Source organism: Cryptomeria japonica, chromosome 3, assembly GCF_030272615.1.
Source record: "Cryptomeria japonica chromosome 3, Sugi_1.0, whole genome shotgun sequence".
Classification (NCBI taxonomy): Eukaryota; Viridiplantae; Streptophyta; class Pinopsida; order Cupressales; family Cupressaceae; genus Cryptomeria; species Cryptomeria japonica.
Genome location: NC_081407.1, coordinates 908,174,480 through 908,197,962, shown reverse-complemented (window position 1 = coordinate 908,197,962; position 23,483 = coordinate 908,174,480). Strand labels below are relative to the sequence as shown.

Here is a 23,483-nt window from a genome sequence, read left to right as displayed (position 1 = left end):
TGCAAGGTTTAGTTATTCAAAAGCATTTTTTTTAATCTTGAAAATATGTATTTACGTTTTTTTTTCTATATATTAATTAGAGTGTATAATAATTATTTTTATTTGGTATGTAAGTCTTTTAAATATATTAGTAAGTTTAGTATTGGTTTTGTTATTTAAGTATTTTTAAGTATAATAAATAAAATTTTATCAAAAAGTTATAATTTTAATTGGTTAGATATAATTAGTAAAGGTGATGGTAGGTTTTTCAAAGATGAAATAAATAAGAGATGAAACCAAGATAATACCTCAAATGAATTTGGTGGAATGGTTTCCCTTCCTACCTTAATTCTTATCTAAAAGAAATCAATTATTCATACAGCATAAGCTCATACTCACTATACCAATAAATTATAAAAAAATGAAATAATTTCAAAACTTCTCAACAAAATAAAATTTAATTAAACACACAACAAACATATTTATAAATCCTTAACAATATGTAGACATAATAACAAATGAGTGATGACCCTTCTCAAACGATTTAATTATTTAACAATCTTATAACATAAGAAATGAATAATGGGCCTATCTCAAACTATTTAATTCTTATAACATACACAACCATTAGACTATCAAAATCATAATAGTTTTTTAATAGATTTCTTTTACAAATTATTGTTTTTTAATATCTCTTTCAAATATCAGATAATGTGAAACCCAAAATTAACAAATAAGGTCCATACATTCTTAATGATTTGATATTCGTTAATTTTATATCGATTGCTAGTAAGCATATAAAATACATATGTAATAATTGACACCACCATTATTTACAGGGAACCCTAGGAACCTAACCTCTAGGGAACTTCATATGCATCATACAAGAATTTACCAGCAAAATAAACTTGGGTTTCAAGCATGCATTGGAATTTATTCTCTTATGCGATTGATTACATTATATTACATACATAAAAAAATATGAATCGTTAAATAACAATAACATTACAATTTTGTTGAGTCCTGGAATGAGAATCTGTGTTTTACACCAACTCCAATAGCTGCTAGCCAAGTGTCAACCTGAAGCAGCATCGCAATGGTATTAATTTCTACATAATAAACATATCTCAAATTACTAATGAAAATTTAGACTATGAAATACAAAGACAATTTTGAATCCCAACAAGATGTAAGTAGTGGAAAAGGTTTGGTTTGTTTCTATATTAATATGAACTAATATATAAAGATTTCCCAGTATTATCATAAGAAATATAACAAGAAATCTAATGTTATTGTCAGACCTTATGCATCTTAGAGATTGCAATTGATTGGAGTAATTAATGTTGTTATTGGATGTTCAAACCCTAATGTTATTATCAATCCTTATTCATCTTAAGGATTGTTAAAGATTGTAATTGATTGGAGTCATTAATGTTATCATTGGATATTCAAATTATCTTTTGCTTATTTTTAGTTCCTACCAGATACTATTGCATTCATTGAATTCTATTTTTTCATTAGTTTAACCAGTGATTGCATAGAACTAAAAGTTTGGAACAAAGAATCTATAGTCTAAGTTTAGTTTTTATTTTAAATAATTATAAAAAATATCATTTTTCTTTATTTCTATTGGTTTATATTAAAAGAGTCAGTACAAAATTCAATTCTCCGCCCGCCCCCCCCCCCCTCATTGAATGAAATGTGTTGTATATATTAGACATTTTAACTTTATTACTCCGAAGGCATTTATTATATAATCAAGGCCGGCTAACTTTCAGAGATCTACCTTAGATGTAACATTTTAATGCCATTAATTTGAAATCTAAACGTTCTAAATACTTAAAAAAAACGATGCAAAAAACATGGGATATAGCAGCTGTGGCTCTTCCTGCCCCGGGGGCTTTTCAAAATCCGGCAACAATAGTGCTTCTCAGCCCTCGGCCTCCGCCATTCCTATGAAATTGGGTGGCTTGGGTAGCAAGGGCACTTCCCCAGTGGGCGATGCGGCTGTTTCCTCAAGCCCCAATACTGCTGATTTGCAGGGTGTGTGGCCTTTTGGCAAGATGCCCAACGCGGCTGTGTCTGTTGGGCAGAGTGAGGCCCGAAGATCGTGGCTTGGTAGACAGCCGTATGGTGGATTCATTCCTATTGCCAATACCATCTCTATTAATCTGAAGGAAGATACAACAAAGGAAATTGTTCATAATGCTTCTATTCTCTCCTTGCATGGTGTGATATGTCGATTTAGGGGTTTTTGGCCTTCCCTCCCTCATTTGCACACCTGGATCTCAAAACATTGGGAGCCTCTTATTACTGGTAAAGTTCATATCTTCCCCATGGCTAGGGGTTTTTTTGTTGCTAAGTTTAATAATGCTCAGGATAGAAACAAAATATTACGTGACCATTTTTTTAACTGGGAGGATAAATTTTTGTTAATGATTAAGCCTTGGCACTCTGATTTCAACCCTTCTACTGAAATGTTTAATAAGATTCCGATTTGGGTTCGGCTTCCTAATCTCCTCCTCCATTTATGAAATGATTTTGTTTTAGAGGAAGTGGGTGAAGCCCTTGGATATTTTTCGATGGTGGGTGATGATTCCTATGATATTTTCCACTCCACCTTTGCCCGCATATTGGTTGATTTGGATGTTTCAAAAGGGTTGCCTGCTGAGATTTTACTTAAATCTTTTAAGGGTTCTTGGGTCCAATCTTTGGACTATTAAGGGATTCCATTCAGATGTCGAAGATGTTTTAAAACTGGTCATGTGGTTGCGCATTGTGGTTTTGAGAAAAAGGCTATGACGACCACTTGATGGAAAGGAGCTTCTCATCAACATTATACGATTGAGAAGAAATCTGAACAACCTAGGATTTTTTCTGAGGTAGTTGCTTTGGCATCTCAAGATCTTGGGGCATCCTCTTCAGATGTCACAAATGGTGGGGTTGATGCTGCTGCAACCCCTAATGTGAGAGTGAATGGGCCTCAAGATGCTAACTCTGGTGATAACGCTCCGACAATTAATTCTAGTGGCCTTTCTAATAAGGCCATGCCTTCAGGGAGGAATACAAATGATTTTTCTGCAACTGTGGCTGTTGGCTTTCATTCACAGGAAAATGGGGCGCTGGTTTGGCATGACATGGCAGCGCAAGTGGAAGAGGGTTGGATATCTGTTAAGGGCAAGAAAACAAAGTTCTTTTGACATGACTCTCCACTCCCACAAGTGTAGCTCTAAATGTAAATCTTGATGGTTCTTGTTCGGGGGCTAGTCTTAAGCTGGCTGCAAGCTGTTCTTTTTGCAATCTTTTTTCCTTGGTTGTCTATGCTTTCATGTTCCTTATGTTTGGACCACTTTCTGGTTGTGGGTTCCAGATCCTTTCAAAATCTGATCGTATTGAGTTTCGAGTCCCCTCAAAACCTGTTTTTGCTTTAATCAAAAATATTTTAATGCCATTAGTTTATTTTATACAACTATCTCAATGTCATAGTATATTTCAAATTATTTTATTACTAATAATAATTCTAGATTTTTGCATGTAAGTAAATGGGTTTTCTATTAAAAAAAAACATCATGCCAAATGTTTTTATACTTTCTACCCTAAACTAACCACACTATTGACAAAAACTTGACACAATCTCGTTTATTTAATATTCTCCTTAAAGATAAACAGAACTTTATGTTAGAATAAAAATTTGTCAGATTGAACTAGATTCTTTACATCATGCAATGGGTATGTAAATAAGTAGGACAAACGGCTATAAAAAAAATATCATAAGGGGACACCTGAAATAAATTTTATTTCCCTGGAATAAAAAATAATGAAAGTTAAAAATTCTTTTATTCTCTTGTACATAGAAATTGGGATTGCAAGCATATTATTTAATTCTGTCTCTTCACATGGTAATTCATATCACTTTTTAACCTCAACCAAATCAACTGTAACATTTCAACTTATTAATCATTTAAGTGGTCTACCGATAGAGGTGATTGTTAACTAGAAAACCAGTAGTTAAGAAAGTGCTATCTCCCATTGATCTTTAAGATACTTCAAATTTGAAATTATCATCTTATAGATAGATTCTGTTGAGATAGATCAATTCAGATCTGACTAGCATCTATGTTTGTACCCCCCTTAATGTGTCCCACAATCTACTGTAGGCAGTGCACATGTGGTCACTTAAATAAAATGTATCTGCAAATATATCGTGAATTTTTCTTTGAGACAGTCTGCATTACACAGTAGATAAAATTGAATGAAGAACTTAAGTCTAATAACTTCGGGAATAAAATGCTGTTGCGGAGCATGAACTGAGGCTTCCTATTTAACTGTATGTTAGGCCGCGACTGAAAAGATTTAAGTCCAATAACTTGGGGAAATATCATAACAAGCTGTTCTGAACTTTTAATTGAACCCCAGCCAAAATTCCTGTTAACGAGTAGTTCAAAATAAATCTAAGGGACTTAATGGTTGCTAATTGGGTTGAAAATCTTAGAGAAATGGCCGCACCAACCATTTTCTCTTTTTTAATTTCTCTTTCGTAAAACAAATTCTCTCCCAAGAAGCCTTCATGCTCTTTACCCCAAACTTTCTCATCGGATACTGGAAACAGATATCCAGAACGAATATATATCCTAATGCTACAACTCTAACGAAGAAAAATCTGATTATGCACACAGTGAGCAGACAAAAGCTGTGACATCCATTATGACATTAGTAATGATGTCAATAGACCAGACGTCAGCTTGGCATCTCTGATGCCAGACCACACTCCAATGGCTTGCATGATAGTATACCACTCTCAAACATCATACATTACTAAAAATCAAACCAAATAACTGGAATTTGATCGATAATTTCAGAAATGACTTCTAGAACAGTAAGGAAAACAAAAGTTTAGCTTCTGTTTACTATAGTGTTGGCACCGATGAAATTTTAAGTTGTTGGGAAACGCGTGTTGTATAGAAATAATAATGTTAATTATATAAAAAAAAATATTTAATTGTAGTCTATTTTATAGATGTGGATATTATATGCATTAGACATTTTTGGGACATGTATTAGATATTGAAATAGATATTTAATGTAGGTGTCACACGTGGTGGCTATACAGCCAACAGAATGGACCCTTGGCTCTTTATAAAAACTGCTTAAACATGAAACGTAGCAGCCATTCTGTTGGCTGCATAATTGGGAAAATATTTAATATTGAAAAAACTTAGTATCAGATATTTAATTTGAAGTCATGGTTTAGTGAATTCAAGTAGTTTTGAAGCTGGTTTATGTAATATCACTTAATGGTTTTAGGCAAAGTTTATTCTGTAAAAATAAACATGAGTGGTTTTTTAAGTTGGTTTGTTGAATCTTTGGCTTATTGGTCAAGGTTGGATTAAGCATCTCTTGTAAGTTGCATATGTGAAAGCATGAATTGGGATGTGTGGCTACATGCTTCTCATTTGCTTGTTCTCATGGAGAAATGCAACTAAGATGCTTGATGCTTCTAAAGCCTTGCATGGTGTCTCTTCAAATGTATTGTAATCTTGTCCTTGAGATAATATATTAAGTATGTGGGTGTTTTTGAAGGCTGGTTTTTCTTCAAAAAGTTTTTCTAGAGTAAATCTTGCATTATGTTGTGGCATCTTTTGTTATTCTTTCTTTTGTATTATTGATTTTGAATACATGTTTTGCATTTGTTCCTCTCATGAGGGTTATGTGGAAATGGTACTAGCTATGGGGGAGATTATGTGCACTGCTCCCATAGTGTAATTACACGTCTACACTTATAATTACACTATGGGGATGGTGCAAATAATCCCCCCATACACGGCACTTGTGGAAATAGCATATTTTGTTAAAAAATTATTTTCATTTCGTATCAAAGATTAGTTGTCAAATTGTAGAATATAGATCTTTCTAGTTGTTAACCTTTGCTGTGATATAGATGCTCTTGGGAGCTAATTGTTTATCAAAGACATGATCTTTTGAGGAGATGCTAATCATCATGTCATGGTGAGTTCCTAGTTTCTACACTAATCATGTAGAGGGATATTTGGCAATTATTTGAGGTAGTCTTCTACTATCGAATGCAGTGATCATTTGCCTTGGAGCTTCTGAGTATTGTAGTGATGCAATTGGAGTTTAGTTGTCATGGGATGATTGGTTGGGTACTCATAGATGTTTGATAGACTTTGGTGAGGCAAGAGATCTCTTGTTTTTAGAGATAATGTGTTGGGACAATTACTCTTTGATGAGGTCTCAACAATAACGAGAATCCTACATTTAGGAATTGGACATGAGTTCAACATAGACTTGATGGGGAAATTGTTCGTGAAGAGAATCATGACGGCTTGATGCAACTCAAAAAAACGTAATCTCATTCCCCACTCTTGCTCCACTCAACAAAAAAATCATCCAATAAATATTCCCCACCTTGTTTTTAGATGCATATTATTTCACGTTTTTTCTTCTTGTGGGAATGAGTCTTCATCTATGGATGTTAGTGTTGGAGGGCTTATTTGATGATTATTTGGCACAGTTTCTTTTTTCTCTATCTCCTTATGTATATGAGTTTGTTATGATGACAATTTCAAGGAGCATAGAGGATGGTTTTGGGCATATTTCCTTGTTGAGGGAATAGATGTTTTTTTTGATCTACCTTTGGTTTGAGAGACATCTTGGTTAGTTTATTGATATATGTATGTTTGACATTGGAGTTGATGAGTTGGATGTTGAGGAAGCTTTTCTATTTAGGGTTTTGGAAGATCTTACTTATTACAACTTTAACACATTATTGTTGGTAGAAGAACAATTTTGATCTATAGGATTTATGTCTATGGTCTAGTGTTTCTTCTTGGAAGTTTGTGTTCACATGACATTGAGCTATTGTGTCACTATGTGGTCATTTACAATTATTGTACATTATTTTCTTTTTTTGGTATAGTATAGGGGCTCTTTAATCTCTTTCTTTTGTAATGTGGAGAACTTGGGAGAGCTTTGATGATCAAATGTGAGATTTATTTTGCAACAATTTAGTTTGAAGGTTTGCAAATTGTTGGGTGCATTCATTAATATGAGATGATCTATTGATGACATTAGTCACACCCTTCTTGTGAGTGTTATTGGTGGACCTTTAGAGCCTTGATTGATTTCAAATGTGACATTCACTATGTAGTGGGAGTTCTAAGATGTATGTGTCCTTTGTTGGATGTTTTCAATATGCAATGTTAAAGATCTTTACAACTTCTTTGTGCAAGATTCGTTAGGCATTAGCAACTGGTTGTGGTTGTTATTCTAGTTCTAGGTGAGTTTTTGGCAGCTACTCAAGTCTTTTTGTTCCCATTGGGTTTGGTGTTTGCATTCAGATATCAAATCAAGGTAGGATTCAGTGATTCTTCTATGTGATAGTGTCATTACCTTTGATGAGATTTTAGTTTTCATGTATTTGCATGACAAAGCATAAGAGCATTCTTGTTTGAGATGGTCGTCACCTAGGTTGCTGTGGTATCTTGATGGAGCACATGGATGTTAAAATGGTACATATTTGCTATAAGGATTATTTGCTTGATGATTGAGTTTATTTTTGACCTCTTACACAATGTATACAACAAATAGGAGAATGTTGGAAAAGCTGTGTTGTACACCCTATATATAAACTAGCAATGGTAATAATATAAAAATTATTATTTTATTGTCGTAAATTTTGAAGTTGTGGATACCACAAAAGTTAAGCATTCTTGGGGACACTTATAGAGACATTGGGATAAATATTTAAAGTGGATGTCACGTTGAAAAAATATTTAATATTAAGAAAAACTTAATATCAAACACTTAATTTGGGATCATGATTTAGTAAGCTCATTGCGTTGAGGCACAGTTTGTGTACTACCACTTACTGGTTTTGTGCAAAACTTGTTCTAAAATAACAAGCACATCAATAGTTGTTGGGGTTGGCTTATTGAGCTTTTGACTTGTTGCCTAAAGTTAAATTGAGATCTCTTGTAGGTTGTGTGTGGAAGCACGGATTGAGATGTGTGGTTACACAATTTTCATTTGTTTATTCACATGAAGGAATGCAACTAGAGTGCTTGATGTTTCAAAGGCTTTCCATAAAGACTCTACAAGTGTATTGTAATCTTGTTATCAAGATAGTATATTGAATATGGATGCTTTAAAAGTAAGGTTTTTCTCTTGAGAGGGTTTTCTTCGGATAACTCTAGTGTTTTGTTTTTTTTGAAAGGGGGGTTAAAAATTTATTAAATTAGAAAGAGCAGTACATAACCAAAGGGCATCCAGCCCAACAAAGAGAGCAAAACATGAAACACCATCCAAACAATGACCCAAATAGGGCCAAAACTAACCGATCTTATCATCCATGACAATCTTATCAAGTATTTGAGCATATTCTGGGGACAATTGGCCCCAATCCCCAACATTACGACCATCAAGCTGACACTTCGAAGCCCATTTAGCCAAATAGTCAGTTGCCTAATTCCACTCCCGAGGAAAATAAAAAAGGAAAATGACTCTAAAGAGTCTCTCAAACTAAGAATTTGTCTAACCACCACAATTAGATGCCAATCAACATCCTCCAACCTCTGCATATTCAGCATACTCATAACAACCTAAGAATTTGATTCACAAATAATATTGCACCATCCAAGAGCACACCCTTTTTCAAGCGCATAGAAAATTGCAGCAAGCTCCATAAGATTATTAGTTTGCTGTCCCTTACAAACTGAAAAGAGAAAATTTACATTTCCCAAACTATCCCTACCAATACCTCCAATCCCCGCATGCACAGGATTTTCCCTAGAAGAACTACCAATATTAATCTTTAGGACTCCTTGGGGTGGAGGAGATCACTTTCCATCCTGCTGGACCTTCTTCTTAGCATGTCGACTCCTAAAAATGGGATCCCTGATATCTCCACCAAAAATATTCAAATTCTAAATAACAACCATGTCACCAGGATCCACCTCAGCAAAAAGATCACACTTTGCCATCAAGGTTTCTTGTATCATATTTTAATCCCAACGGGCTATAACGCTAAGGTGCTTTTAAAATATTGTAATAAAATTTAAGCATCCTTAAAAAAATTATTAAAATAAAGTCATTAATGTGCCCATTTTTTCGAAAATTGCTAGAAAGCATTAGAATTGAAATTTGATTACATTGGAGTGATCTAGATGATGATTAATGAGAAACGAAGCCAACCAAATGCTTTCCTATAAATAGATGCCCTCTCCAAGATTCTTGGAGAACACATCAGAAGTTGATAATCACCCCAAAAAGTGGCATAAGTGTCCTCAAGACTAATTGAGCTCACTAATGACATCAAATCACTCCTTTGATAATGTTGGCATGCACCCAAAAGGTCAATGCCAATAGCAATGCAAGTGACCTTGAAAATGGGAACATTATAGTCCTCCCTCCCCAAAGATTGTTGTCCTCAAGCAATACCTAGACAACACCAAAAACCACCAAACTGAATTGGCCTGCAAACCAATGTGGTCCCTGTTGAGAGGACTCGAACCGGACCTTCCATACGCTGCAGGAGTACTTTCCACTGAGCTATTGGCCCCTCTTGGACCAGTCCATCGTCGGTCCGGGTGTGGCTTATTTCCAACACTAGCAGTCCCAAGGTCTCACGTTAATCTCACAAAGAACCCACCATACTGACACTACGCCACTCTGATTATAACTGTGAATCTACCATGCCAAATTTGCATTCTCTTCTCTTGTAACCCAAAGATGTGACTATCCTCGAAACCCAAATTGCAATACCAAAAAAGCCTGAAACTTGTACCATGAAAGATCTCCTGACAAAGCATCCTAGTAAGTTCCATAACTACAATCTCTGAGCCTGACACAATCTTGGGCAATAGGAAAGATAACATGCTCAGCCATAAAACATAAGCCTCAACATATCCCCTCATGATGTCCCAAAAATCAAGCAAATCAATCCTTGACAAGCGGTTGGTAAAGAAGATAACAACTTTATCGATCTTGAAAGTAGCTATTCTGGGAATGCCCTTGTAGTCATACATTGATAACACATCATTCACACTAAATCTCCAAGTGTCAAAGGGAGCAATTTTTTAAACACCAACACACCCAACCCACTACAATCAACAAGGTCCATCACTCACCAAGGTGGAAGAAAATAATAACTCAACTATGTCCGAAAAAAATCTCACAACCAACTGCCTAAAGCCTGCAAAAGCTCAAAATCTATCTGCTCATAATTTGAAGTCGCCATGATCAGCATGAAAATGCAAGGGAAACAACTATCAATATGAAATAAGTCTGAAAACATAGATGAAAATTCTCCAATAATCAAATCACCTCTAGCAACCAACTCCAACCATGAAATTCTCCACCATTGGATTGGAATGGCATACAAACTCATTTGCATGTCAAGGACTAAAGTTTTGTATAGGCTGATTGGAAAATGGACATTGGTACTAATTTTGAAATTTTGTCCACCAATCTATCTTGAGTTAACATCTCAAACCTGAAGACTGCACCTGGGTCCCATATCTTGCGATCAACTCCAATCACGTCACTAAAATTGGAAAGAGCTCCATAATCCAAGTCAAAGAGTGGATTATCAAATGACATACTAGCATCCAACTCGAAGAATGGGTTATCAACCAACTGATTATTATCATAATCCTTATGCTCCACCCGAAACTCCTGCTGCTCCAAATTTCTAATCTCTTGAGGCAATGTACCAAATGAAACTCCTCATGAATGCAATCAAATTCTTCCATTGCCTGCTTAATCTCCTTGGCCCTTACTCTGTTCTCCTACTCCCTAAATCGTTTGGCCTCATAGAGTTGTTCTCCCACTTCAAGAAGTCCCTCTTAGATACTTTCCAAAAGCAAGTTTCATGGAATTAAGCTCAATGGTGAGCTCACTAACCTCCTCCCTTGTCCCCCTAGACATAAACAAAGCCTCATCTGCCATCTTGGTGGCTACATCTCTATCACGTATCATATGTAAGAAGGTTGATTTTATTTCTTCCATTGTGCTCTTCATCATTTGCAAATCAGCAAGGGAGATGATTTTCTCACTTTGACCTCTTGGTGAATTTTGAACTAAGTTTTCCACAAGCCTATTTGTGCCATCTAGTTTAGATAAAACTTGCACTTCACCTTCAGTAGACACCAAAAATGGTTTCTTCCAATCATGATCATGCAAGGATGATGAACTACTGCATGCATAATACCAAAATTAGAACTTTTGTCATAATTTTTAGTTTTCAGTGGTGACTCCAAGGTTGTCCCGACTCTCTCGAGCCTCTCCATTAACATTTTCAACAATAAGTTGTGGATCCAAATCAACCAAGTCACTAGGCCTTTGCTCAAGATCAGCTCCATGTAATAATAAGTCTGATTTGTTTTCAGGATTGCTCTTTTCAAAATCAACTGGCTCAATGCCCTTCTCTAAGCACAACTCCCAAGATGAAATTAGAACAACATTATGGTCAAAAGGAAATTCATCCCACACAGGTTTGTCATCAAACTTAGGTGCCACCACAGCCAAATCCCAAAGATTAAAATACTGGTTGCTTTGTTCAGAGAAAGCAAGTACCTCATGTCTGATGGATTCTCTAAACAAATCACACTCCAAGTCATCAATACTAAAATCATCATATACAATCCATTTTGTAGGTTCACTAAATTGTAATAAGCGATTGTCTCTATGAGCTGGCCTGGAAACTTCAATGACCCCATGTTTAACATGCTCAACATCTAAAAATACATTAGTGAACTCATCACTTACATTTGCTCCACTAGAATCATCAAGGAAGTCAATAGTCTAAGACGCATCACCGAAAAAATCTGAAATGATAATTGATTGTTGTATTAACAACGGAGAGGAATACTCCTTATATAAACAATTACAGAAGATCTTTCCATAACGAAAATGATCGAGAACTAAAAACTGAATAGAAAGATTTTGAATACTAACTGACTTACAAAATAGAACTAAATATTACAATATTACTTTAATACCCTCCCTTAATAGTCATTCTACTAACTACCATGCAAAAGACTTGTCATGACCTACTAGTCTTTTGGCCATGAATGCATAGAAGGCTGATCCCTTCTATGAATGCTGTTCGACATGAGCTTGGTAATGAGACCCTCCTTGGTTGGATTTCTCATTAGCCAACCAATTTCTGCATAACTTCTTCATATGACCAAGTTTACCACAATAGTGACACCCTCCCACTATCTATAGACATGCAAAACAAGATAAAAAATAGCTTCTCAAATACCTTCAATTTTTATTGATAAAAAATCGGAAAAATTGAAACCTACGATTTGTTACTAAAAAATCGTGCAAAAATTTTGAATACCCACGATTTTCTGGAAAACCACTCTAAACCTTCACAATTTTGCCAAAAATCGTCAAAAAAAAAAGTCAAAAACCCTCCACTACTTTGGAGAAACAACAACACACATGATTTTGTAAAGAAATCATGCAAAAAATTTAGTTTTTTTGCAGGAACGTCGTTTGCCCTAGAAACCCTAGGCATGACCTCAAAATGCTGCAAAAAAATTGATACCCATGATTTTGATGAAAAAATCGTGAAAAAAACACTTGCTGAAGAAAACCAAGGTCTGATTAAAAATAAAAAATTTTGCAAAAACGAACAGCAAGAAAATGGACCACATTTTATATTAAAAAAATCACCAGAAAAAAAAGTATGCTTTGATACCATGAAAACTAACAAAGGAGAGGAATACTCCTTATATAAACAATTATAGAAAATCTTTCCATAACAGAAACGATCAAGAACTAACGATGGAATAGAAACATTTGAAATACTAACTGACTAACTTACAGAATAGAAAGTTACTTAAAACTAAATAAACAACTTAAATGGCCATTATAAGCTAAACATTACAATATCACTTCAATAAAATCTGAATTTGTATTCAAATCTGTTGTTTTGTATTGCTTCTCATCCACAACAGTAGTTACATGCATGTCTAATGAGTCATCCTAGGGTTCGATCAAACATTATTTATAAGGTAAAGCAATCCCTCCATCCAAATGTGCTATTATGAACTCCTTTTCATTCACTTGCTCTCATCAACCAAACAAGGTCTCAGCTTCTCCTCACATTCTTTTAAGACTTGAAAATCCAAACAGCTACCAAACATAGATAAAATGGATTGGAAAGATTATCACAATCTAAATCAATCGAGAGAACACACGGTCTGATCTTGGCCATCAAATCTAAAATCTTCACCCTCTTACCAAAAGAAGGGCTCCTGGTATCACCTAACCCCTCAAAGCTCTCAACAATCAGTATTAGTATCTCCCTCATAATGTCATCATTGTAGAGTGCTTTAGGAGCTAAAATTCTCATAATTTCACTGAGGAAATAAGTCACAACAAGGCTTACCTCTTTCTCAGGATGTCTCGTGATCATTGGCTTAATCAAAGAATTCATTGATGGCTTCATGGCCCAAAGCATTTTCTTGCAATCAGATTGATCTATCATAGACAAACCATCCTTTGCTACCTCCAAAATACTGAGCAAAAGCTCCTTTCACTGATTTAGAAACTCGAGATCTCCACCTACAAGATAAAGCCTATCTCCAACATCCTCTGTTCTGTTTGACTCCGTGATTTTAATCCTCTTCTCAATTTTCCCTTGAGTTTTCATGGAAAATTCAAGCAACGATTCCATTTTGCCTTCCATGATCCACAATGAAGAAAGTCAAAACTCTGCTGAAAACCCAAGCTACACAATTCTGAACAGGCTGGCAGATTGCTCTGTGCTTAGATACCACTGTAAGAGGCCACCCCTGTTGCTACCAATTTTTTTGCACTTTTCCTTTTGACTCTCCAACGGTTCAGGCATTATGTCAAACATTTTGTATGCTTATGACAATAAGAAGAATATGTTATAATTTACTGCTTAATGCAAATGTTCACAATTTACTTATCAAAATTCTTAACCCCCTTGTCATTTTGCATTTGTCTGAGATGGATGTAATTACTTGTTGCAGGTTTGAGTGTTTTTAATGTATTTCGGGTTTGTAAAGTTTTACTCATTAAAATGCATAACAGTTATGAAGTAAACCCCAAAGATAGACACCACTGAAACATACTTATACATCTAATAGAAATCTGTCAATTAATAATCACATTGCATGCCTATTTCACACTGTGTTTCAATACAGAACATACAGAAGCAAATAGGTTTGTTTCTGACCTTTCAATGCTGAAAAACCCTCACTGAGGTTATTGTTCGAACTGCAGCAATACAGGGAATTATATCAGACTTTCAATTTAGCAAATATGCCCATTACAATGAAACAGCAAGTGCCACGATATTGTCTTTTAGCTTCAGCAATTGACCCACAGAGTCTAGCAACCAGAAGAATGAGATTATAATCAGAGAGAGATCCCACAAACACTCAAACGTATTTCTCTATGTTGTTGTAGCCTCCAAATCTTAACGCCTCTCTAGTATGAAGTGTGATGCCCATAGTATAAGCTACAATAATCATTCCAAACAACCCAGACTAGAGCCGCAATTATGCCTATGGGAGTCTCACATTGAAGTGTAGTGCTGAATACAAACATCACACCATATAAGAGAAAATCCACCTCCTTATTTGTCCTTTGTTATTGCCCAGCTAGCTCTAAGGCTCCATGCCAAAGCAGCAATATACAAGACGTCCCAACAAAATTGTCTTGCACTGAAGATATGAATCTTTTAACTTTGAAATTTGTCTTACCACTTCCTTGCCGCATCCCACCTTTTTCCATTCGCCTACCAAAGTTCTCTTGTTTGTACCCACCAAGAATGTAGATGGTTGGAAACTTAAGTGAATAATCTCCAAGGCCTAGCAAAGACTTATTCCAAGCTCGATTTCTGTTTGCAAACAACTCTTTTGTCTTTATTGCAGATCTGACTTTTGTCTTATCTAAGTTTTGACTGCCACATCCTCCAGAGACTTGTTCTTACTACTAAAAAGCATCAGCCTTCATCTATTTCCTGTACCAATGCCAAGTTTTTTTCCACGTAAATTAAGATATCATAATCACCCAAAAGAAACCCACACACCATATCAATATCACCAAAATCAATCATCCTTATTCCCCAAACCATCGCTCAATATATAATACTTCATCAACTATGGTGTTCAAACTGAAAACAATCATACTTCACAAATATGGTGTCCATATCTTAAAATTATTAAGATTTTGTAAGCATTAACTCTCACTTCTGTGAGACTGTATAAACTTCCAAGTGAAACGACCTGCAAATCTCTTCTATGCACAACCTCAGACTCTGAACAAATCTCACTGCATCAACTAGGGTGGATCTTTCACCACCATAGACAATCTTCTTCGACAGGGTTTCCATCCTCTAGAAGATTGAGAAACAATTCCCAAACCCAAGGGTTTCACCAAAGAGAAATATCATAATTTGCATAATGCCAAATGAGCCCCTCAAATGCCATTTTATACTTTTTCCCGCCAAACTTCCAAAAAACACAATTTAAACTTCACTTTTTAAAATAAAACTCCATTTTAGCTCCAAAAAGACCTTATTAAAAATAATGATAATTTGGCACACAAGGCCCCTGTTTTATGCATCTATGATTTAAAACATTTTATTTTGGTTCTGACGAGCTATAATACTAAAGTGCTTTTAAAATATTTTAACAAAATTGAAGCATCCTTAGTAAAATAATTAAAATAAAGCCATTAATGCACCCATTTTTGCAGAAATCGTCGAAAAGCATTGAAATTGAAATCTAATTGCATTGGAGTGATCTTGATGACGAATAATGAGAAACAAAGCCAATTGGGTGACTTACTATAAATAGATGCCCTCTCCAATATTCTCGGAGAACACACTAGAAGCTTGTAATGTCCCCTTTTCTAGGTGACATGAGATGAGCAAGGGTTGACCTACCATTCGAGTTCCCGTAGGTCAATGACATGGTTAGGGGATTCATTCTGAGGGTCATGGAGCTTTGCAGGGGCTCTGTGAGCCATTTTGGACCTTCAAACGACAGTTCCTATTTTTTAGGGAGAACTGGCAGTTGACTGAATGACCACCTGGGGGACCAAGGAGTAGAGCAGGATCCTTTTGAGCAGTTACAGGTGTTTGGAGAGAGGTTCCTACTTTTTAGGGCGATTCCCTACTTCTTAGGAGGTTGTGGCAGTTTCCATATTTGAGGTTCCACGGGACCATACCATGGTTTCAATTTCAGGAAGATTGGGTGTGTTTCCTAGTTTCTAGGAGCATCCCTAGATTTTAGGGATGGGACTGCCAGTTGGCCCATCTTGTCCGGCATCAGTCACAGATAGGTGACAAAGTCAGATTCATGTTTGGTTGGTTATTTTGGGCTATTATTGGATCTATGGAAATATTTTAATATATTTAAATATTTACTAAGTTAGTGATTAAATAAATTAAAATAAGGCTATGTATTTAGCCATTTCAGAGTAATAAGGGGTTTTTGGCTTCATCTGGTTTGATATGCCTATGTGTTATAGCTCGTTGGAAAGGTCTTGAACTTTGCTACATGATTCTCACCTCTCGGAGTCTTTTTGGATGCTGGAAGCTATTTATTCGCAATAAAGTGATATTTTTCTATAGTTTGACGCCATAATTGGGAAAGTGTCACTTTAATTATAAAGCGCAAGCTTTATTATTCTTTAGGGTTCGACTTGCAAAGGGAAAGGAGTTATAAGGAGATGAAAACCTAATTGATAGCATCTTTGATCATTTTGAAACTTGCGAATTTGGGAATTGCTCTGGAAGACTGATTTTGGTCTGGGACGTAAACCCCAGGTCTGAACTTGCTGGGACGTAGCCCTCAGCAGGAGTTGATAGTGGATTTATCCAGGATTGCACAGAGATTGTCAGAGGTAGAAGACACATCTTCTTGGCCTGAAGATTCAGCGTGCATATTGGGGGTTTCAACAGGGTGGCTGGTCTATTTCAGCTGGCACATGATTTGCAGCAGCTTCCACGCCTCCTTTGCAACCACGCCTTGTTTGTATGTTGGCTTGAAGGGTTGTATTCAGCTTATTTGGTCTTCCTTGTTCGTTGCCAGTAATATTCCTCCATCTGGCATCAATCCAGATTGAGAACAACTCCAAATAAATGTATGGATTCTTGCTGAATACAAAACTAGGTTATTTGCCTGGTATGATTTGCAGTATTTTCAGATTGCTCAAGTGTTCTTACATATGAACATTGTTTACTGTTTTATTTCACAGTTGTTGCTATTTATCAATTAATTTACTTATAACATCAAAACCCAAAAAGAAACAATCCCTTTCTGCAACTTCTGTCTATTCTATAAGATCACCGGAAAATTACAAAAATATAGTATGTTTAATTAAGAATTTACAGCAGCAACAGCAAAAGGATCCATTTGGGATCTTTCAAAGCTAGTAATCGTCCTGAAAAGTGGCATAAGTGTCCTCAAGGCTAATTGAGCTCACTAGCAACATCAAATAACTCCTTTGATAATGGTGACACACACCCAAAAGGTCAGTGCCAACAACAATGCAAGTGAACCCGAAAATTGGGGACATTAGACACTAAAAAAATGATCAAGTGGTCTCGAGTATTTTCAAAATGTCAACTTGCCCTTGTATATTGAGGCAATGAATGGCTACAACTCAGTTCTCTTAGCTGAGTTCACCAACTCTTGGAAAGTTGGCACTATTTATGTCAGGGGTATTTCCTTTCATTTCATTGTTGAACTCATAGCATCTTCTAGAAGCCTTCCTCTTGAGGGCATTAGATTTCCTAAAAAGCCTAAGGGGAACCATCAAGAGAAGATGAAAAGGTTCCTAAAATGGGTAGAGAAGGTTAACATGCTCCAAAATGTGTTTAGTAGAGAAGATATCTCAGGCATCTGGAAGAAAATTGCTTAAGTAATTATGAGGTACATCATTTTAGAGGGCCGCTATAACTGGTTCTGCTCTTGCATTTTTCCCATGTTAAATCATTTTTGTCACAATGTGAAAATGAATTTCACTTTTTGGATCTATACTTCTCTAGAATGGTTTGTGAAAAATATCAGTCACTAGCAATTTATGCCTCCATCAAAGCCTCATCTACTGCCTCTACTGGTATAACCTAGCCCCAACCTTGGCTCTCTTTGTTTGTCCATGTGTCACCAACCCCTCGCTCATCCAATTGGAAAAGGGATCCACCCCTAAAAAGAGGAAATCTAGCAATCCCTATCCTTTTGTGAAGAACACCACCCAGCAAGAATCAAGACACCTAGTCTGGCCCCTCCACCAATTTGAAGGGTGAAAGTCATGTTTTTCAATTTCCCTTCCTCTTTGAAGGGCAAAAAATGTCTTCCTTCCAAGATCCCCTCTAAGATTACATTAACATTTTAAATGAATTGTCTGATTCTCCTTGGTCCACCACCCCCGAAGACTCCACTTTCTCCATAAGATATTGCTAGCCCTCCTCTCTCTCCCCTCATAGAAGAGGTGCCTTAAAATGATTTACTCATGAATCCTTTGGATTCTCAGAACCCTACCCCATGCAACTTATGTGCCTAGCTCTGTGTCAAGGTTGATAATCTTTGTAAGGCCTATAACCTTCATAATGACGTCCTGAAGTGGCAACTCGCCCAAATGCACATGACTAAAAAGAAAATTCACAAGATGGAATCCATTGCCTATCTAATCCCTTGGAATGGGCCAACGAGATGGTGAATGAAGATGTCTGGGATGCCATGAAGAGGATAGCTTCCACTTTTGACAAGTGGGAGAATCTGGAGAAAGAGGTCAAGAGCATAAAGCAAGGGGCTGGCTCTATGGAATATCAAAAGAAGCTATAAACTACAGTTGGTAGACTCCAAGCCAACCCAGAGAAAATTTACAAAAATATGCAAGAAATTATTGCTTGCTATAAGGAGTCTGTTAAGAACACAACCAAAACCCTACAAGTGTTTCAACAAAAGTTGGAGAGAAGAAAAGCTAAGTGTAAGCTAGAGGAAGCTACTATCATCACTTTGCGCAGCTCCAAAAAGAAAGGCAAGGATAAAGCTAAAGAAAGGGCCCCAAAGTCATTTAAAGACAAGTTAGAGTTTCTAAACAAAGTGTAGCAAGCTATCAAAAGCCTAAAGCCTCTAGGTGACCCATAGCTGGTCCTGGTTTGGTCTTTTTGTTGTTGATTTCTACTCTGTTTGGTAGATTTTTGGTTTTTGTTGTCTCACCTCTTGTGAGACTTGTCTCTATGGCTGATAAGTAATGGGTGTGGGCCCTTCCCGCTTTATCTAATCAAAATAGGTGTTTCCTTATTCAAAAAATATTTTTCTAATTTTTGAAAAAAAATCCCCATTTTTTTCCATCTAAATCCCCTAATTTTTGAAAAAAATTAATTTTTTATTTACCAATTTGTTCCCAAATATTTGTTTGCTGCTATGACATGCAACTACTTAATCTCAAAAAGATTCAAACTTGAGGCATGTGTTGGAAACTTGAGTTTTGGTTGTCATTGATGTCAACCTATCTAGTGTTGTCATTGATGTCACTGTGTGTGATAATGAAGTGTTCAGTTGTGTGGATGTGGTAGATGGTACAAAAATGAGTTTTTTGATGTTGTTATGTTGTCTGGTGGTGATATTGAGTTAGTATGAGGTATTTCCGAAAGGCTATAGTAGTGGAAGTTACAATATGCAGGAAAGAGTATTTAATGTCTTTATGGAAGAATGCTTCGCATTCCTACGGTTCTTGATGATGATGGCTTGCAATTCTGGATATAATGTCTACGTTCTATAGATGTTGCACTCTCATGTTTTCAGATCCTCAATTGCTCAGATGATGAAGTAGGTTGTGGCAGTTTGCTAACAGAGAGGTTGTCTGTCAAGACTAGTCTGGAGAATGGTCTACATTGCTCTGCTATAGTGATTCAAGTGTTGCGGCTTGGTGGACATGTTCATATGGTTTGCACAGTGTTCCAGTTCAGATTTCTAGTGTTGGTTTGTTTGGCAAGTGAAGTTATGTTGTTTTGTGTTTGGCTCTATCAATTGTGTTGGTCTTTGGCTAACTCAGTTGAATTATCTTACTTGGATCATGCTCCTTTGGTTTGGATATGCTTTGGAGGTTGAGTTAGAAGGTTGATAGGGTCTCACTATGCGTGTATAGATCCACGTTGAGTAATTTGAATTGGATGATGTTTTGGGGATGACTGGCTAATGTGCTTTATTGTTTTCCTACACATTATGTTTGATGCAAAATTTGGAGGAAGTGTTAGTGTGTGCGGTTCATTGGAATTGACTTAGGAAGATGTGTTGTGATGTATTTGGGTCCCCTTTATATCCTGGAGTGGACTGCATTGTATGATTTTGGTCTAGGTGGCCAACTTTATGTAATTCATGTATATTTTGATTGTGGCCAACCAAGTTGAGGGTTTCAATGAATAATCTTGTATAAATGGAAGTGTGGATGTGTGATTCGTGTAGTGGATTGTTGTGAATTGAATGTGAATGATATGCAAGCGCAAGTTAAGAAGCATAAGTGAGAGTTTTAGTTTGTGAAGAGCTTTGATGATCATATCTTCAGTATGACGTGTTTTGAGATAGCGAGTGATGTGTGATATGTTTGCCATGATATTGTTCGCTTGACACAGTGGTTCAAGGACACTTTCATGATCAGGAGATCTTGTTCACTTCAATTCATTATTTCCCTATACTACCGGAAGACAATGAGTTCTTTGGCAGCTTGTGTAGTCCTTTGTATCTTGCCTTGAGATTGTGCATCTTAGTAATGCAAGTCCCTTGTATCTTTTCCAAAGGATCTGCACCTTAGTTTTGCATGTCCAATCAGGTGCAGTGAGCTCCTTGGCCTTGAGCCTAAAACATTGTAAATGGTTATTCATATTGTGTGTAATTCTCACCGTGGTTTTTCCCTTCATGAGTTTTTCATGTAAATCTGGTGTTCTTATGTGTGTTGTGCTTTGTGGTTTCATGTTTCATAATTGCAAAGATAAGCTAATAGTGATTTGATAATTAATGGATTATACGTAAGTTGTTTGAAGGTCCGGACTGATTCACCCCACCCCCTGTCAATCCTGTGGTGTGTTCAACAACATGAACTCTTGTAAATGAATACCTGAACTTGGTTATCCACAATGATGTGATTAGAGACTATGCTATTGTACAGCTCCATCCTAGATCTATGAGGCGTTACACTCGGATGCACTGCCTTTAAGACCACCATATGAAAAACTAAATTGAAATTGAAATTGAAAACTGATGAAAGGTGAGGCAAAAATTTGTCGAAAAACATTGAGCTCCTCCAATATGAAGATACACCTAAAACTGTACAAAGTAGAACATTCAATGCAGACTCCATGCCAACATGCAACATAAAAGGAAAACCAGCCGCCTTCAACATATTGCTGTTTATGAAGGCCTTTAATACCAAATCTTTAATAGCATATCAAGTTGGGGTTATGTCCACATTTTAAACCTTGGATCTGTCACTAAGGGACCTTTCCATCTTATCCTCTTCTTGAAAACATTCCGATTCAGAATAAATGTATGAGTCCTGGAAAACTTGAAAAGAAAGCACTATCACTACCACTTACTACTGTTCGTGAAAAGTATTACTTGCTGACACTGAAGACTGTATACTGAATAATTTGTCATTTCTGAGATTGTACACTTAACCTCTCCTTCTATTTTCTGTTTGGAATGCATGGTAATATCAATAAAAGTCAAAACAAGGGTTATTGAATTTAACTGTAGATGCATAGTACCACATAAATTATATACCTCAAGTTGCCCTGTCTAAGGAAAGAAAGCACATGCTGACATAACAGCTTTCTGATAAATATAAAGCATAACAATTATCAATATCTAGCAAACTACCAGCAAAACACATACAACTGTAGGAATGTCCTTCCAAAAAGACTTCTTATTTCTCCATATTTCTTTAATTTGTATACATTCACTGAAACTACTAGTTTGTCTCCAAAAGGTTTCAGAGTAAGGCATTCTTCTCATTAATAAATACCAGAACTTGGTTATTCTCTGCAACTATGATGTGCTCCCAGGCTATGTTATTTAATGATTCCATCTCAAATCTAGGAGGTTAGAATGTAAGATACATTACCTTTCATTGGACTGGGAAAAATAATTGAAACTAAAATTGAAGCCAGAACAAATTAAAGATGGAGCAAAGATTCCAGAATAAATGTACAACACAAAATTAAAATATTCACCTGAAACTTATACTGAGTAGAACATTCGAAACGCATTCCATGGCAAGATGTAATGTAGAAGGAAAACCAGTTTTCATCACCATCTTGTTCTTTATGACTTGGTAAACGTCCAGCTTCAACAATTTCTTCCAAAAGAATTGAATCTTGTGGGCTTATATCTGAAAGCAAAATTCTAGGTCAGGTAGATGGCTTCCATTTCTTGATATGGGAATCAAATCGTAAATTTATAACCTGTATTCTGTGTGTCTGTTCTTTCCAAAGTTGGAAGAAAAGAGTAATTTTGGGAAGCTATTTCAAAGAAGAAGAATTTTGAAATGACAACTTCACTTGACAAAAGGAAAAATGAAACTAATTGTATATGCAAGCAGGTCAGTGGAACTCAAAGATACAAGCTACAATATCTGATCAGGAATAAATGAAAAGCTCCAATGACTAAAACATAAATTCCTAGAACTAAATCTATGAAGGAAATGAATCAAAATAGAAAGCAGTAAACAAAGAAAAGGTTTAAGCAAGTTTATCCCAATTATACAGAAGCCATAGAATACAAATCAACCCTATGAAAGGAAAGCTCCTTGTCAAAAGAGTCAGAAGGAAGAAACTGGGAGAATATTTTATACTAGTTGGATATCATTTAAGGTTCTGTGCATTTTGCAGCATTGTGCAAAGTATTTTTGAGAATAACATGGCTAGCATCAAATAGTTTTCACATTTTCCAAAGCAGGAGGTGATTTTGTGTCATCTTTCTCAACTTTAGCACCCATTTCCACTCTCCTTGTCAGGCATACATTTATAATGTGGTTTGACTTTTTGTAATGTCCCCTTCTCAGCAGTAATCAGCTCAGTTGACTGTTAGCCTATTCCGGAGACCCGTAGGCTAGTCAGAAGCATATATTAGAGTTTCCCACTTCTAGGGGAATATTTCGGCGTTTTTGGTGGCTTGCATGTTGGAGTTTTCCAGTTTGGGTTCTAGATTCCTTTTGGGTTTTCAGAACGCTTCGCAATGATGTTACATGCAGAGCAAGCAATGGAGCTTGGCAACTTATTATTTTTAGTAAGTAGAGGCGAGGACAACTCATTTTTCTGGGTTTTTTGAGAGCTTCGCGATTGTGTAACATGCAAATGAATCTGAAGACTTTTCCAGACTTACTATTTTTAGTAAGTTGTGATGGCTACTCAGAATGTGGTCAAAATCACTTTGGAAACACTTACTATTTTTAGCAGTATGCTATTTATAGTAAGTACTATTTTTGGTAGG

General features: G+C 36.1%; 1 protein-coding gene across 2 annotated transcripts in view; it reads right to left on the bottom strand.

Moving 5' to 3' along the window:
• Positions 1 to 713: 713 nt before the first annotated feature.
• Positions 714 to 23,483, bottom strand: part of LOC131067014 (uncharacterized) — a 132,593-nt gene continuing 109,823 nt past the window's right edge. For both annotated transcript variants that reach the window (XM_058001940.2, XM_058001941.2), the window contains exons 9-10: positions 22,226 to 22,383; positions 714 to 1,059 (exon numbers count right to left, since the gene is read on the bottom strand). In XM_058001940.2, the coding sequence (XP_057857923.2) occupies positions 985 to 1,059; positions 22,226 to 22,383 (233 nt within the window). In that variant the 3' untranslated portion in view covers positions 714 to 984. The remainder of the gene's footprint in view (positions 1,060 to 22,225; positions 22,384 to 23,483) is intronic.